The 18,828-nt window shown below is 44.9% G+C and overlaps 1 protein-coding gene across 2 annotated transcripts in view; it reads right to left on the reverse strand.

Annotated features, from left to right (window-relative positions):
• Positions 1 to 18,555, reverse strand: part of rxraa (retinoid X receptor, alpha a) — a 98,823-nt gene extending 80,268 nt beyond the window's left edge. For both annotated transcript variants that reach the window (XM_076757805.1, XM_076757804.1), the window contains exon 1: positions 18,263 to 18,555. In XM_076757805.1, coding sequence (XP_076613920.1) covers positions 18,263 to 18,290 — 28 coding nt within the window. In that variant the 5' untranslated portion in view covers positions 18,291 to 18,555. The remainder of the gene's footprint in view (positions 1 to 18,262) is intronic.
• Between the last annotated feature and the right edge of the window lie 273 nt (positions 18,556 to 18,828).

The following is an 18,828-nucleotide window of genomic DNA, read 5'->3' on the forward strand; positions in this document are numbered from 1 at the left end:
ACTTGGACAGGAAAACAGTGCTTACAGAGCGAAGTCAAGTTTAGGAATGACTAGCACGAGCCAAAATAATGAATGGAGACAACAAGGCTCTCTTAAGGAGTACACCCTCAAGTATCAGTGTTTCAGGTCCTGTATTAATGACATGGTTTAAGACGCCCGTACGATGAAAATGAGCTGTTTTTCATTCTCACTCTTGACTCATGAAAATAAACACAGTTCGACCTGGCGACTAAGCTCCAAGCAAGCCATTTGTGAAGGAAATTCAGCAAGGCGTGACATTACTTCTATTTGTGTGAGACTGGAGGCAAACCACGTTTTTTTCTTTGGTGTAAACATTTTTTTTTTACCATGTATTTATTTATTTGGCCGGTGTGTTGCAGGACTGAAGAAATCCAGTTTAAACTGTTAAATACATTTTTCGTCCGTAAACCTTGGAGATGACAGTGATTTTTCCTGAACTTGACAGCTGAGGTAGTCTTAGAAAAGCAAAGGCCTAATTATTCTCAGGTCTTTAGCGAAGCCTTGAGAAGGTCCAGGAAAGCTCTGGCTGAGGATCTCAACTTGCTCTTTGGCTCTTTCTGCTTGTTATGTAAAAATTATGAAAAATGCCAAGGAGCCGGACCTAGCCGAGCCTTTAAAGTCAGCAGTAAAATAATTACTGTTAAATGGGCCAATCTTCCAAAGAAGTACATGATAAAAGACTTTCATTAATTTTTATGCGTCTGACCAAGAATAATCATTCTTGTATAATCATTTTTTCACCCCCAGAATGCCATTCAAGGTGGAAAACTACTTCACTTTTCCATGATAATAGAGCTGTTCAGCCATGAGCTGCGAATATAATACCTGGCTACTGTATGTGATTCATGATGTGTTCCGTGTTTCCAATCTGAAGCCACAGTTGAGTATTGTGTATTTAGGGAACAGAAAATAAAAAGAAATGACAGTTCCAGAAAAGCAACTGCACACTGAACAAAATCAAATGTTATTCCTCGCAAAGCCTTGACACTGAACGCTTTCACACCCAGGCTGCACTATTAATTTGTATTTGCAGAAAGATAATAGCCTATAAATCACTTCTTATGGCAAAAAAGGACATGGCTTGTATGGATACAAGCATAATGTGTAAAACCGGCGATATGTACGCACTTGTCACTGCGAGGCTGACGCTTGTTACGGGGTTACAGTGTTATTCCAAAGCCCGAGTGATCTCTTGTGCTCTTCAGGAATGGATACATGCCACGCATTCCAAGAGGCGACCAAATCGTTCCGCTTCAGACAGTGCCAAGCAAGCTCCAGCTGCTGTTACACAACGTCCATCCAGCTATTTACCTATCAATCTTTCCATCTGCCCTGTTCTCAAATTCAAAAGGCCGTGCTTTGCAAAGCATTTGACATATTTACTCCCCTTTCTTTGCCTTTAATAAGCGCATGTGACAAGAGCATTTAGCTGAGGATAATCTGCCTGGCCCTTCTTATCTTGCTGCAAGGTATATCACACTGCAGATGGCTGTAGAAAGTGGCATCATGAGTCCCAAACACACAAAAGTTAGGTAGTGCTCTTAAATGTAAACGCATGGTAGATATCGAACCTGCAGACTGGCTTCGCTGGAAGACTTCTGAATCTTTTGAGTCAATAGAAGAACACCGCCTCAAATTGCCTGGAATTGAATCAAGTATTAAAAGAAGGGATTTGATGGAGTCAGATGTCTCCATTTTTGAAACAAATAAGGCACAATGAGATTCAAGAGCACCACAACAAGAACAGCACCGACACGGAAAAGGATCCTACTAATTTGGAGTTAGAATCATCACATCATCAATCACTGAAATAATCATCTTTAATTACACTGCTTTATTATAAGATTCATAGTATTCACTCTGACAAGGTGACATTCAAATCACAGGATGCAAAGAGTAAAAAAACATGTACTGTTTACACCAACAAATCAATTAACTGACTGGGAAAAGGACGTCAGGTCAGGGCTGCCGCAAGGCACCCGAACAAAACCAAGAAGAAAAGAAAACCCAGTGAGGAAAATCTCTATGAGTTTCCTCAACAAAGTCAAATCTGACCGCCTCAATATTCATCAGTTGACATTTCAGTTGTGCAGAAATGATTCTGCGTAACTGTCGTGTGGGATGACTCATGAGTTCTGTAATAACCCATATTCTGCTGTCACACCTGCAGTCATTCTGTGAGTGTCACTGCCCTCATTCAACAGACGCCTTCATTTTTTGACTTGGTTTGCATTCAGTGCATAATCAAGGACAGCACTGTTGACCACATGGTTACAGATATTAACACACCAGGAGGAAAAAAAAGACAAATCCTTGGATCAGTCATAAAAAGGGAACAGAAATACAGACAGCAGCCAGCATGGGGCAAACACAAGGGAGAGGAATGGAGAGAGAAAGAAGAGGGAGAAACGAGAGTGAAAGAGGAAAAGAGGAAGAACAGAGTGAGACTAAAAGACTGTGGGAGAAAGAGAAAGTGAGAAAGAGAATGAAAGAGAGAAACAGAGGAGAGACAGGCAGAGGGAGGCAGACAAAACTAGGTCAAGTCACATGACTGGGATCGACTGCAGGCAGGATTAAATATCCTACAGCATGTGGTCATTTACACAACAAATGTAGTTTTCATTTTATAAATTATTTCTCTTCCATGGGGGATGAGGCTCAGCATAGCGAGCGCGATGCTGCGCTGCATTCTGGTAGGAAGCGAGGCCTTTCAGTGAGCACAAAAACAGAGTATTAAAGACTCGAGCGAGCCGTTCCCTCCGAGACAGGAAACAAAGCGAGCCTGAGATAGCACGAAAATGATCATAACAGGAGGGAACACGGTTCCAGTGTGTGATAGCTCCATTGTGACAGGCTAATGGCTATATCATGCACTGTCCATTATCCTGAGCTAAAGCAAAGGACAGCGAAATGTTAAAAAACAAAGAGTCGCATTTCAACTTCTTACAGTGACAGCAAAAGTGTGCCGAATGTGTGCACGGCAGGGCTGCGTGATTATATTTTCTGATATTCGCCTCACGGTTTATGGAACGTATCCAAACATAATCAGTTAATTAATTTTTCATGCAATGAGATGCAGCCACTGCAGCAGTTTGCCTTCAGATTTACTAAATGGCCTTCAAAACCTCAAAGCACCTTTTAAAAAGCTCCATGTGAACATCTGGCAAAATAGCGCCACCCTAGATAGAAGGTCAGGAGGTGTAACAGCAGTCTGTTACACTTCGGATGGCATACGACAATAAATGGGTTGCTGCCTTATGACTGCAAATCACACTGGATCAGGAAGCGCATGCAGAGAGGTCACAACACTGCTTCAACCATTTCATTTGTCGGCATAAACCAAATCTGGTGTCACGTTTTGTGCAGCAGTACAATTTTGTACCAGACTACAGCCCCGTACGACATGAATGCAAAATTAAAAGCTAATATTTCGCAATAAAATAGTCGTCTGCGACAACTAGGTGAGGTTGTCCATAGAAAAACTGTCTGGTTGAACGGTGACTGTGACTGATGCACTCTCATTTTGAGTAATGCCTGTCTGTCTGTCTGTGTGGAATATCAAATGAGTGACTGATATGCACAGGCGATGTAATGCAGGGTGACATGTAGTGGGAGGCAAAAAAAAAAAAAAAAAAAAAGAAGAAGAGAGAAAGTAAGAAAAAGCCACTGGTATGCCATCAGCGCCTCCACCACCACCCACCCAATCCCACTGAAAAAGTAAACTATAGCTGCCAATCAAGTATAGAACTACAGGCTAAGCTGCTCATAAGCTCAGTGAATGCCCAGGAGGCCAGCCTCTGGAATATCAATCATCCATTCACCTCTGTGGTCAGCTGAGACCAGGACACACACACACACACACACAAAATGTACGCGTGTCTGTGTGGGATTGAGAGAGAGAGAGAGAGCTGGGCACTGCACCGAAATCTGCGAGCCACTCATAATTGTGGTAAGTTAAGCCAAGTGAGCCAATCAATGTGACTGATGTAATGACACTGACAGGCCAGACCGACACGTGGCTCTTCTCTGCAATCACTTTGACCCCCGGGCTTTCAGGGTCACGGGGCCCCCACGACAACACATTTAGACCACAGTGTTTAACAGCGTAGATAAACCAGGCAGCTGCTGCAGTGGAGACCAGATCGACAGAGCTGCACGGCACAGAGGAGATGAAAGTAAGAGAGTAACTACAGCAACAAGAATCGGGTTTATGTTGATACTGTAGTGAGGTCCAGGTGGAGAGGTGAGGCTGAGGGCTGCAGCGCACTCCTACTACTGCAATGTCATCGATGACATCACTGCCCGTCTACCTGCAGACGCCCCCAAGATGCGATGAGCTAGCGAAGCATAAGGCTGCTCCAAAAATACTAAATCTGCCTCCCAGGGTAAAAACTCTTATCTCAAATAACAATTACTGAGCAAGAGAGACAGACCGTCAGATCGGCTTAGAGCCGAGCAACAGTGCACCCTCTCAAAAAAGTACGGTCCTAAACAGCGAAGTTAATTTGGATCAAGGGACGGCCAAGTGGACAAGCCAGAGCAAGGTCATTCTGCAGCGCCGCACAGAGATGTCTGCATACACAATGACCTGGAGGCACAGGAGAAGGCTTCCCAGTGCAGCTCGGTGTAGGGGTTGTGCGTGTTGAATGGCTGTTGGGTGCTCAGATTCACATTTTAAAGGAAGCAATGCCAACATAATCTGATGTCTGGACAAAGCCTGGCAGTGAGATACCTCTTTCAAAGAATGGTAATATTAATCATCCTGCATGAATTTGTATCTAACCGTGCCAGTTAGATACAAACACCTTCACTCAGGAGAACTATGATGGCCTTTTTTCTTGTGTTTTTTTTTTTTTTTAAACTAAAGAATTATCTGATTAATCAAAAAAATAATGATAGCGTCACTGAAAATAATCACATTAATTGCAGCCCTAGTAGTTACTCTGAATATATTTTTTTATGTATTTTAGTTGAAATGGTTCAATCATTCCTGTGAACGCTCACCATTTTCAGTTTTTACAGAGTTTCCCTGAAATTTTCAAATAGGAGCACATTTGGTTTTTACTGTTATTCAGCAGGATTTTGTTTTCACTCACCCTCGTTACAGGCCTGCACATATACGTATGTAGAAACATCCTCGTACAGATAAACAGGCCGATGCTGCTCTGCATAAACTAAACCTAACAACGCACACACATACAGTGAACTGTGTCGTCAACATCGGCATTCCTAGAAAGGAGTGCAGCTTGTCAGTTCAGCCAGGCAGAAAGATGTAGGCCAACTGCAGAGCAACATGGGAAAAAAAATTGGCTCAGTGTATTCCTAGAAAGAGAGATGATTGACCAGCTGAAACGACGCGTTTGCCTCCTCGCTCAGTCAACAGATAACGAGGGAAACCACACTGGAAACTCGTGAACGTTACGCCATTTTTGCTTGATAAAAAATTTCAATGTTCAATTGATTTTCAATTCAATGCCTTTCTTTCTCCTCCCACATCTCTCACGCTGCTCTCCTTTCTTTTCCTCGCTCGCCTCACTGTCTCCCTCTGATCACTGCCCGACTCCTGCCTGTAGTTCTCAAGAGGAGGGGGGGGGGGCGGCGGCATCAGTGAGCCCATCAGAGAGCGAGACCATGATGCATCTCTTTTGATCAGCGCAGCCACATTAGCATGTACCTCTGCGCTCTCCTGCTCTCCCATCCACTCTGAGTAATCTACCTGCCTGTCAGCGCCGCCGACCCACGAGGACCCTCGTCCAGGTGAGACAGAAGGCGCTCGGAGCGCGTCTGAATCTTAATCGCTAATGAGCGCGGGCTCGCTCCGCCACTGACTACAGCAGAGGGAGCTGCGCTTGTGATCTCGCCTCAGAGACGGACAGAAGGCCTCGCCGTGCATCTCTTATGCACTGTGAGGGCCCCGTAGCTGAACGCAACACCGTGCACTCTGTAAAAGCTGAGCGATACAAATCAACTGAAGGTGTTGATTCAGCGCTGAGGCTTTCTTGTCCCTCTTGGGACTTCGTACCTCAAAGGGAGGCTCATGAACACAGTCTTTGTGCATCCTTTTCAGTGACAACAAGCTAATACATGAAAGAGCTAAATTTGTTTTTGAAATAACTCAAAGGTTTGTGTTTTAAGCATGATATGCAGCGACTCTTTCATGGTACACCAGAAAGGGCTTCTGGTCAAAACAAAACAGAGGTTATTTTTCATGCTATGATTTTAAGTTTATTGTCTGTAAGAAGAGGAATTCTTGTTTTTATGAGGGGTTGTGTTTGGCTCAGGACTGGCCTAGGTCTTGGTCCACAGCCGGGTGCCCTCTCACTTCTGTGCCAATTAATTAGCCCGGCCCTGCACAAAGGGGAGTTGGTCACATGGGCCCAATTTGGCCTGCTATAAAGTCTGCAAGGGCTCAACATGCGTTACTGCAGGAGTATTTACGTGCCTGCCGCACCAGGCGCACAGACTTTGAAGATGCAGAAAACAGGACGTAGAAGAAGTGAAAAGATGGAGAAAAAATAACTGAAATGAAAGGAGGGGACCCTTAAATTCCAGGGAATTTTTCCAGATGTTGCACAAATATTCTGCTGAGGCAATCCAGATGTGCTCACACTGTTTATTCCCTCCTTCTGCTCGCTGTTCCAAGGACTTCTCTTTCTTCTCTTTTACCCTCTCCTTCTCTTCCGACAACCCCTCTCCCCTCCCTCCTGCGAGCAGCCCACATCAGTGTTCCCTGATAGTGCCTTTTAAGTGAGGGCTTTAATAGCCCCCAGGGCACCTTAGCATCCACTAGGATCCTGTAATAAACATCCACTCTCATTCTCTACAGCACACGTGTGTGAGTGTATGTGTGTGTGTGTCAGAGAGGGGGAGATTAGGTGCCTTGTTTTATCGTTCTTTGGATCAATTAACAATTAACTCTGTTACTAACAATAGCGTGCGCTGATGCGGCCATGCGCTGAGCGAAGCAAGAGCTAAATAAAAACAACATGCTTCCTTTTGCGAGCCTGGCCGCTGATCCGGTTTTGTTTTCCCCCTTTTCCCGTCACTTCTCCCTTCTCCTCACCTCCATACGAACGATGTCATGTCTGCCGAGGCTCTCACAGAGTGTGACCCAGCCGCAACCCCTGACCCTCCCTCTCCCAGACAGCACACACTCACTCTCAACGGCTTAACTCGACACTGCTCCAGATACACCAGTTCATGATTCAGAGAGTCAGGGACTCCCGACCGCCATCACCAAGTTCAGAATGTGCCCGTTGTAGCACCAGCTAATCATGCACATGGCAAATGAAAGCGGCACATGTGCAGGCTTGCACACGCTGACATATATGCATGCCCGAGCACACACGCATACCCCTTCTGATACTCAAATACGTGCGCCTACTAGTGCTGGCACGATTAGTCGATAAATCATTGAGCTGATCACCAGAAAAACATCACTGCACACAAAAAATATACTATAAGTTATGAAAGCAAGTACAGCCCTATTGTATGCCTCCGCACACACACACAAATACATAAATCTACACAGCTGCAGACGGTCCTGCCAATAACGGTCCTGTTCCGCCAAACAACTCAACGCTCAGATCTGTCCTGTTTAATCTGCAGCCTTCTCCTGTTTCCCCCGTTCTGGGCTGAAACTGAAGAAAGCATCCTAAATGTGACACTTGAACTTGTCAGAGCCGTTCACGCAGGCAACTGTCAGCACTTTGGTATGTGGAAGCGTGATGACAAAGACATGGCCAGCGCCTGCCTGTCTCTGTCTGTCAAGTAAACCTGGTTGCTCAACTTGCTTCTCTGAAATAGCACAAACAGATTTAAATAGAAGGTATGGTTCCGTTCGCACTGAATTTCCAAATTCACCACGTTGCAGATTCAAGAAAATGCTGATACAAAGCCGTGTACGTAATCCATTTACATGGCTCTGAGGACATTTTCCTTGGTGGCACAATGCGGGGTTTTTCTCAGTCTAATAAGCAGGTTAACAAATTCTATAGCCAACATGAAAGAGCATTCAACTTAGCCACCACTTAATTCACTTTCTGCTTTCATTCAGTCATCTTACTCTCAGTGACTAAGCAGTGGTGCTCACTTAAATAAAAGGCACCCTGCGTTCTGGTTTTACCACGGTCAAGACGGGTTTATACTGCAGCAATTTATGATGTGTTTCATTGTCGTCTGATAGTATGTGGCCTCGTTGTGTTGTAATACACGACTCTACTGTTTAATTTGACTGCAAACACTGTCTGCAAAGCAAATTTCCCTTCTGGGGCAATAAAATGTTGAACTGGAACAGACTGAAATGTTGCGAGCAGAGGAAGGGAGGGGCCAGCCATCTCCACGCCTTCAACTAAGTGTCACTCAGTCACAAGCGGCAGAGGTACTTTCATTTAAGTTGTTTACAGTGCTGTTCCAGGTGGAATGATTAGTACAGTATGTTCATCTGTCAAAATAGAAAGTTAAAAGCACATTGTTGTTTTTCCAGCTCGACAGCCCCTTCTCCACTGTCCTTAACACCCTTTCACCTTCCTGCTGTTGAGGACATTCCTAAAACCAGACGGCTGCAGCAAGGTGTCTACCCACAGGTGACAAAGCCCTCCAGACTTCAGTGAAGACCGCCTGTCTGTGTGCACATGTCCCTTCTGCGTGCATACAGGTGTGTATTTGTGTGTGTGTGTGTGTGTGTGTGTGTGTGTGTGTGTGTGTGTGTGTGTGTGTGCATGCATGCTGAGGCCTTGGGACCACAGTTGGGCGGATGTATGAACATTCTAGGCCTGCAGGCGTCAACAAAGAGTTAATCACTCTTTCTCGACTGCAGGCAGAGGAAAAAAAGCCACAGAGGAACCCTGTTATCTCACATATCATCGGTTTTCTCGTCTCTCTCGTGCACAGCAATTTGTGAAAATAATGTGAATGTTACAACTTTCATTCTACTCTCCCAATGACTGCTACAACAGCCAGGCGCGCTACCAACCAAGTAGTATCAGTGACCTTGATAACGACCCCATAGAGGTTCAATACCCGGGACCTGTCAGCTGCAACTGAAGAAGCTTCTTGGATGAGAGGCGAAAAAGTTTTCAAGCATCTACAACCAGGTCCAGTTGCCCTTGATTTAACCCTCCTTGGAAAACCATGACCTGGATGAGTGGATCTTCACACACAGTGACTCATGAAACACATTCGTGCTTCATATCCATTTCTGACATGATCTGCATCAACACTCAGTATCCTCCGTCTCATCAGTAATCCAGACTGTTTGGCGGTTCTTCTAATGGATCTTCTGTTTATCCTAATTGCAGTCACAGCCTCTAATCTTACAGTCTGGTTTAAAGGGCCACTTCGCTGAAGTGGATCCCAAAAACATTTCTTGTTTCATTATGACAAGGACATAAAAGTCAAAGAAAACTTTCTGATGCGCTGTGTGTTGCGAGCTATCGCTGATAGGATCTGGAAATACCAGTTGATATATGGTTATACGGTTAACAGCTCCAACTGTCCTCGATCCCTGCGGGCCTGTCTCAGATGAGGGCAAACTGAAAGGGGAACAGGCTCTAAAATGAGGCAAATCAAGAACTGTGAGTGCACTTTGCAAACAGAAAACTGAAGAAAATTGCTTTTAGTTTGCAACTGGGATCAGATATTCAGGGTAACAGAACAACAGGACAGAGGCGAAGGCAAATATGGAAAGCTTGCGTCCATGGGGGGGGGGGGGGAATCAAAGCTGTAGAGACAGGAGCATGATAAAAGCTGGCTACTGCGTAAGTGTTATTACCTGCAATGTGATAATTTTCTGCACTTATGGTTGCTAGGTGCTCGTGTTCGTCAATAGCAGAGCCAATATGGGGACATTCATTTCGACTGACAGCTTCTCGCCCCACGAAAAGTGGCCATTATTACATGCAGCATTACATTTGTCAGGGAAACAGACACACTTGCGGCTTAACTGACATGTTTAAGCTGCCGAGCAGTGCGCTCCAGTTAAGTTCAGTTCATCACACACTGAAGCGGGTATTTTCACATTTCCATTGTCAAAAGCTGTGGATGGAACCAATAGAGCCACTTCACTCCATCCCGTTTTTCCGTTGCTTCTCCGCCGAACTTCCAAGCAAGCTGAGCCGATACCACTTCAAACAGACCTCTGATTGGTCAGAGAGAAGCAACCAGAGTCGTCAGTCAGAGCTGTCTTTTGTTTGCTGCCTGCAGCCTTTTCTCAAACCAAGCTTGTCTCCTTGCATAATAAACAATCACGCAGCGAGAAGACAGAACACGAAACATTCAATGCCATGTGTGTTCCTGTTGTTATAAGAGTGGCGGAGCATAACGCTTAAAAGGTAAACTTTGCAGGAACTGCTACTCCCTAACCATCAGTTTCCAGAGCTGTCTATGCCACTTTCGTAGCTTCCTCTCGGATGCATGCTACTTAGGGTCCGGCATGATCCTGCATAGTATACCTTTAATGCGTGTGAGCAATGAGTGTGTGGATGGTTGAGTGAGTGAGAGTGAGTGAGCGAGCAGCAGAAAGTGATGGGGAATGCCAGCAGAGCAGAGGAAAAGGTGAGCAGTAAGTTGTCAGTGTGACAGTAAATGTACAGTATAGGTTACAGTGTGTCAGTTAATAAATGCTGCAGCTTCTCCAGACCAAGAAAAGTCTGTCTGTTATTTCCCCACTGCAGGAAAAGTGAAGGTTAACCCCTGCATGTATGAGTGCTTTCTGCAGCGGTAATGTAAAGCAGATAGGGTTTAGGTACATACAGGTAGAGGTTTGGTATGGGTTTCAGAGGTACTGCACTGAAAGTGTTTGGTGGAAATGCAGTTTTAGCTTATTTGTTCCTAAACAGAGAGTGTAGCAATGGCCTGTCAGTGTGCAGCATCACACTGTGGACGTGAGGAGCAGTATTCACAAACCTTTCCAGTGGGGAAATGCTGAAAAAAAAATTCCCCTAAATTTAAGATTAAATCCTAATAAAGGCAGTTCACAAAACATCTTAGCCAGACCTCTGGAGATGAAGAACTGTTTAAAGTAGCGGGAAGGAAGCTTAGGAGTTTCTTAAGCAGAGGAGAAAATAGCAGCAGGGGGTCGATGGAGGGGAAAGTTTTACAAATGGTGAGCAGCTACAGGATTGATGATATTTGTAGTTGAGCATCTTGGAGAATTTTTTTTATTTAAGCTTAATTTTACCAGACAATTAACAGTGAGGGCCTGGCAGGTGCCAGAAGACACTTGCAGGAGGGGGAAGAGGGTGAGGGGGACAAAACATGATCTCATCACTGCTGTGACTGCACGACTCATTCAATGAATCGATACTATGATGTCATTAATGGTATTTTACGGCCTCAGACTTTTTGAGTTCCCCTTCAGACATACGCACCTTGCCTCGAACTCAAGCAAGGCAAAAGGCAAAGCTGAGCTTGTTATTGGCTAATAGAACAAATATTATAACGTCTGCAGGTGACCTTAAAATGTGTGTGGTGCAGATACATAACCTTAGAGAACTGAGCCACTTTTGCTTTGGGCCCATGGGAAACTGTTCGTTGAAATTATGGCTGTTCCCAAATAAGTTATTTTTCTGGGTATGAAAGCTTGTGTGTTTGTTCAAAGCCAGCGTATGACTTTCTGACGAAGAAATAAGTACACTCTGAGTTGGTGTCTCAAACTTGGCAGCATGAGGCGGCCTCACTGGGGTCACATCTCATTTTGGTGCCAGTACAAACCTCTACCTGACTGGGGAAAGAAAAATGGAGGATATCCTTAGCCAGCTTTGAGTGTACCTTGGCGAGCCGCTCCGCTTTTTATAATCTTCTTTCTTCTATAAATATAAAAACATTCCGGGCCGACTTAGCGTTCACAATGATGATAATGACAAGGCTTCCATTAATTAGAGTGTCAGCATGAGTAGAAACGCTCACACTCTTGCTCTCTTTCAATCTTAAAACCACTATTATGTGTTTGTGGTATTCTAAAATCTGGATATCGGAGCTACTTCATCGCACTCTATATATATATATATATATTTGTTGGCGTGAAGGTGTAAATGCACATAACCTTCATTCTATACAGCTGCCTTCTGCTTCCACCCAAACACCCACCCACTCACACACGGTCACACATGCACACACACGCAGCACATAAGCGAGGTGTTTTGCATGCTGTGGGGTTTCCGTGGCCCTGTGCCCAGCAGTGCGTGGAAGCCCCACCTCCCTGGCATCTGGCAAGGTGACAGACAAACATAACGGCGGCGGCGGCGGCTGGTGGTGGTGGTGGTGGGGAGGGAGGGAGGGAGGCGTGAGGCACACTGGGACACCTCCTCTGGTTCCCTGTGACCTCAAAAAGAAGCTGTAATGGAGCAGCGAGAGACACAGTCTTAATTACCTTGCTCTGTTTCTGCTGCGGCGGCGAGTGTTTACATGTACATACGCACAGACGCACGCGGGCTGTTTTGAGTATGCGTGTGAAAAAGACAGGCAGAGCACTGTGTGTACACCTGAATATACAGCTTTCAAAAAAACACCCTCACAGTTGGGGCCTACAATCTTGTTCTTTGTCTTTTGTGGAGTGCAGAGACATCAAACGCATCATCCCAGCTTTTGATCATGTTACACACTGCTGATATCCAGTGTAACAGATACATATTATTACAACATGTAAAGCAATGAGCCACTGCGGTTCAATCTCACTTCTGTGACCTATCGTCTGGATGCAGAAAACAAAAGTCTATTCAATCCTGCTGCATTGTTCTACGCGGCTAATTTAAGTGAAATAAATCAACTTTTTTTTTTTTTCATCTTTAGCGTTCACTGGGGCCAATTATAATTAGTGTGAAAAAAAATGTGGGCATAAGGAAATATAATGACATCAAGGAGCATAACATATCGAGGATTCACTCGATTCGTCATCCCTCTCCAGCGAATAACCATCAAAGCCGATGTGCTCATGACTTAATTACAAAACACATCATAGCCGCCAAACAGCCCAGATATTTTCATGCATTACCGCGATCAGAGGCGAAGACTCGACAGTTGTTTTTATTATTGAAAACATGCCAACTTGAGGATTGCGGAGGAGTGGAAAAGGTAGTTAGCCTCTGACAGCTACTGTTTTTTCTTTTTTCTTGGCAGGGTTTTTAATATCACAACCACAATATGCTGCGTTCCTTCTTTCCAGCTCTTTCTTACTCACATTGTTTCTTTCTCTCTCTCCATCTTGTCCGGCGATGCTCACAGCCCACAGAGGAGAGAGTTCTGGCTGGAGTAGGGCAAACCGACCTTCCTCTCAGTGCAAATTATGAGTGTGATCTGGTCAATTCCCCACAGAGACTACGTTTCCACTTCAAAAGAGTGGCTGTACGCACCCTGAATACCGCCAGCCCGCAGAAGAGCCATTCAGACACTCTGAGGACCTGCAATAAACCTTGAGACTAATGGTGTTCAGATGATTCCAACACCGAGCGGTGAAAGTGTTCACAGTAACAAGCTTCTGCAAATCCAAGCTGTGAGTGTAAATTACTGCTGGAAAGATCGGTTGATTACCATTTAAAGGCATCTATTGAGCAAAAAATGGCAAACGCCCCCTGGTTCCAGCTTTTAAAATGTGAGGGCTGGCTGCTTTTTTTTCAGGCTTTCTGTGAATATTTTGGGGTTTGGGGATCAAGTATATCAAGCAATGTGAAGATGTCAGTGTTGGGAACTAGAAAAGGTCGTTTTTCACTATTTTATAGACTACACAAACTAATCCTGAGCTGCTGCACCACTGTTTATCAACACAAACCAGGGAATCACAGACCAACACAAGGAGAGGAGAAGAAGAAAGAAAGAACTACAAGCTACTGTCTTTAAAAAGTTTAAAGGACAGATTGAACGCCAAAGGCAAATTCCTGAGGTGATCGAGCACACGAGGAGCAAAGGTCAAGGTGTGAGGTGCAAAGTTCAGTGCGGCCGTTATCAATAAAGACCTCCTGCGAGCGAGGAGCTCCTCACACAAATAATTAACGAGCCTGTGAGTCATTCCGCGACTTGTGCATCAAGGAGCCTCGCAGCAGTTTCTGATTTGTACTATGTTTAGAACATATGCAAGTGTGGGCTGCAGAGGAGAGAGCATGACGGGCGAAAATACGCACCGTTTCATCCGAAGCCAACTCTTAATGCTCAATACTGATCAGCAGAGACGTTCGATGAAGGAAAACAAAACACAGGTCTACGCATCCTTGCAGTTCGCTGCAATTAAAAAGAAAAAAAAAAAAAACATGCTCTTGCTGTGTTCATAATTGCAGCGTAAATCTTCTCTTCTTACAGTTTGGTTTGGATGGTGGCAGCGGTGAGGGGTGGGAAAGCGCAGGGTGGGCACAGAGAGCGCAAGCAAATTTTCTTTGATTTGCTTGAGTTAAAGGCCTCGTGGGTGACATAGAGAGAGAGGGGGAAAAAAAGAGAAAGGAGAGGGAGAGAGAGCTGTCACTTTAAGCCATTAAGTCTTGCTATAAAACTCCTCCAATAAAAATGACAGCTGCAGCCCCTTTTCTCAAAAGGGGAGCAAAGGCATCACATCAGGAACACAAAACTGGACGGCCGTAAAAGACAAACTTGGCCAAATGCTTTTGGCAGTGTAATTCCACCAGCCCGCTCCCACCACACACACACACACACACACACACGCACACACACACACCCCTCCCGCCAGACACATACCCTCTCCCTGTATTACCTTTGTTCCTGAGTTACTGCCAGAAAAGGAATGTCAGTCTCTCCCACACACACACACACACACACACACACACACACACACACACACACACACACACACACACCAGCATGAATCTCACTTTCTCATCAAAGACCATGAACTTCATTGATTTTGGGAGCGAGTGTGTGTGTGTGTGTGTGTGTGTGTGTGTGTGTGTGTGTGTGTGTGTTCGTGCACTGAGGGTACTTTGTGTTCCCGAGAGCAGAAAGCGCCACAAAGTTTAGTTCCACCAGATTAAGGAAAAAACGACACACACCTCTTTGGCAGGTGGTAAAACAGGCACTTTTCAATCGTGCTAAATTAATTGTGATGTATCAAAAGAGCCAGCTTTGTTTCAAAGAGCTGAAGATTTCAGTGGAAGTTCAGCCTACAAAATTTGTAAAAACAAACAAACAAACGCACAAACAAAAACAAAAAACAGATGGTTTGGTGTGTGAAAGTTTAATCCTTTTTATCTTTCAATTATTTAACTTGGACTTGATTCTTCAGTTTTGCTACGAGTCTATTGGGGAATTTTAAAGAAAAACTGGGAGCTATGTTCTAAAATGTTGTATTTTGGGAGTGCACATCATCACCTGGCTTACAGTCAAGATGGCAGCAAAGATACCAAAAACAGGGATTCGGTCATTTCGGACAGTGACGAACTTTAAAGGATCATAACGTATCTGACATGGAATTAATCTGCAGATGCTCCTGTTCAAGATGAGACCAAACCTTTCTATGGATGTCAGTTGTTGAGCCACAAAAAAGGCAACAGACTAGGTAGGACTTGTTTTAGGCTAGCCAGTTGCCTTTTGCTATGTTGTGACACATATCCTAAAATAGTGTTGAAAAGACAAAATTCAAAGCTTGACGATATCTTATTAGCATGTGAGATTAGCTGTGGACAGATACATAGACACACACACACACACACACACACACACACGAGCAAATGCATGATCCTCTGCCGCTTACCAGAGATAAATCAGTGGTTTATTACTCCATGAATTAGAAATGGCTGTACATTTCACACCACGTCTTATTGTACTCAACCTGTGTTTTATTGATATTACCCAAATTTGCTCCTGTGGGCTTTTCAATCACAACTGTACAACACAATCTATCCTCAGACCCCAGATATGGATAAAGACCCAATAAAACCAATAAAACCAGACATGTACATTCAGCAGGTGAAACTACATTAAGGAGAACTACTTAGGCACTGACATATTCACAAACAGAAAATCAATACCCCCAGATCACCTGAATTCCAGGAAAAAAAAAAAAGCTTTTCATCTTAGCACTGTTGAACAACTCTCTCTCTCTCCCAGTCACGCTGTTTAATTCGCTGACAGACTGTCATGATCGGCCTCATATTGCTCTGACGAGAGGACACATTCTCCTTTCAGTGTCACCCCTTCAGTCTTCACAGCTTAATGTCAGACGTGGAGGGGGCTGGTTGATGGTGGGATCAGGCAGCACATCAGCACACAAGCACCGAGAAGCGGGTGCCACAGGGAGATGTCGTCATCACGGCCAACAACCGATCTATTATTGTGAAATGTACTGGCTGTCATTTCAAACAGTTGCATGTCAGATTTTCTAATGCGGCACGACAGATAATTACGCTGAGGAAGCGGCTAATCGATACGTTCAAGGACGCCTGCTATCTGCGGCGTCCTTGAAGTGGCCAATTAACAATCAGCGCTCGGGCGGGCCTTTGATGGAGCAACTTTAAATATAAATGGCGGTTTCAGGACCGACAGATTAGGACTGCAGGCGGTGAAAAAGCTGCTGATACAGCACGAGGAAGAGATGAGATCCAAGCCTGCTGGAAAAAGTCTTCCTCCTCATTGAAACAATTGAGTGTTGAGCAGTACGCCAACCACAGAGGCTGCCTGTATGAGGGCTACTCTGGAGCACATTCAGGCAGACTGAAACTTGAATCACTTTCAGCTTGGACACACAATACAGTGCACCTGTAATAACAGCCTGTCAGTGTGTGTAACGCTGGCGGTTTAGCGTGTTTTTGGGAAGCCACATAAAGGGCGCTGTGGCGACAGTGTCAGCGAGCGAGGCCTGTAACAGAAGAAAGGCGCCCGGCGTCTCAGTGGTCCCCCTGAATCTCCCCGGTGCATCCAGGCAGCTGATGATACGTGTCGAGGTGTAACATGACGCCCTCATGAAAGAGCAGCAGACACAATAAGAGGGCTCGCCTACAGCTCTGAGCTGGATCTCTGCTACAGGGGACAAGGGTCCGCTCTGTTCACTCTGACAAGCTTACAGTAGCGCTCAGCATTAATCATTTACAGCGCGGTGTGCTCGTGTGTGTTTAAACTGGATATTAAAAGGATCCCTTAGACTTAATAAAGATTAATGGTTGCAAAGCAGAGTGATTCCTAAACAAAAATGAATGAACTTAAGGAAATCCAAACAGCTCATGAGTTGCTGTTTAAAATGATGACAGCTGTATAAATGCTGCCTTTTTTTTCTTTTTCTAGAAAAAAAAAAAAAAAAACTAAGCATGAAAAGTGAAGTGAAAGTCTCCCTCTACAGAACCACACAAAGTGCCAGTTCAGTAGGCTACCTTTTAATGAGCGTCCTCTCCAGTCTGTGATCCTGAACAGAGACCCTGCTGCTGTTCCCACACACCTGTGTCACCTGCTGGAAGCTGCTTGAGCTCAGCTTCAAGAGACAAAAACTGGCATTGAGAAAGTCCGGCAAGTTTGCTTGAACACGGTGCCGAGTTAAAAAATGTGCATGCTGCTCGAGTTCATTTTCAAACCACCAGCGACACATTCAAAGTCAAACGGAAGTAAATTTAGCCGCAAGTTCAACCAAGTCACGTGAAAAACACAGAGTTTAAAGAAAACACTTGAACGCAACAACACGGGCTAGTTGAATGCAGACAACACATGCTAAAAGAGGGGAAAGAAGAAGCTGCTCGTTCAGTTAAAATGCTTTTAACTTTTTTTTTTTTTTTTCAATACAGACCGTCCACATGCGTGGCAAACGCTACCAGCACAAAACCGAACTTTTGCTCACATAACCGACGCGAATTAAAGTTTTAAGCGGAGTTAAAACAAGTACATTTAATTGCAGCGCACGCGAGCTTCGCGCACCGCTTCTCCCGAGCGAGATGTCACTCCGTATCAAAGCGACATGTCATCAGCTCAAATGGCAGCATTAGATATGCAACATAGAGAGGATGTGTCTGGGTTTGTTTTAGTGGAAACGACACGTCCACGTTCGTAGAATTAAGAGAAGACAACGTCCGCTAAGGCTCGACAACAGCTCCAAACATGCTGATGCGTTTGGCAACTCGCACGCGCTGTCAAAAGAGAGAAAGACGCAAAAAAAAAAAAAAAAAGAAAGAAAAAAGAAAAAGAAAAGGAGAAAAGAAAAAAACAGCTCGAGGACACGTTTTACACTAAAATGCAGATGGAAGTCCTAATAAAAAAAAAAAAAAAACCCTCACATTTACAGCAGAGTAAGGCTTTTTTTTTGTCATGAAAACAAACTTACCCAATGACAAGAACGGTTTGGTTTCCATGTCTGTCTGGTAGGTTAGCTCATGCCAGCTGAGGCGACCGCGTTTGGGAGTTTTTCACAGGCTCGAGCAGACCGGACCAGACCGGGTCGCTGCCGCCGCCGCCGCTGCCGCCGTCCTCTTCAAGCACACTCGTCTCGAAGCGGTAAAAGTGACAGGTCGATGTCTGATAAGTCTCGGGAGATAACCTAATGTTTCTACCTCTGTTTGCTCATTCGGCTGCTGCGCTCACGCTCCTCTCCTCTCCCTCTCGTGCTCGGCGTACAACAACTCCAACTACTGGATCCGCACTGCAAAGGGACCTGTGCAGGGGGTACTCCCACCAACGCAGGCCGGCCTGCAGCGACGCCGCACACACACGCAGGCAGCCCTGTCGTCAACTTTGGAAATTAACGACACAAAAGCAAAGCAACACATCTCATCTTAGATTTTTAGTCTGCAGATTTGCTGCAGGTAGAGGTAGAGGGTTTTTTTTTTTTCCAGATCATGCTCTCTTTCAGCTGAGCTGCAGCTGCTTATTCTTTTCACCGCTTATCTGCTG

The sequence above is a fragment of the Chaetodon auriga genome, chromosome 19, assembly GCF_051107435.1.
Source record: "Chaetodon auriga isolate fChaAug3 chromosome 19, fChaAug3.hap1, whole genome shotgun sequence".
Classification (NCBI taxonomy): Eukaryota; Metazoa; Chordata; class Actinopteri; order Chaetodontiformes; family Chaetodontidae; genus Chaetodon; species Chaetodon auriga.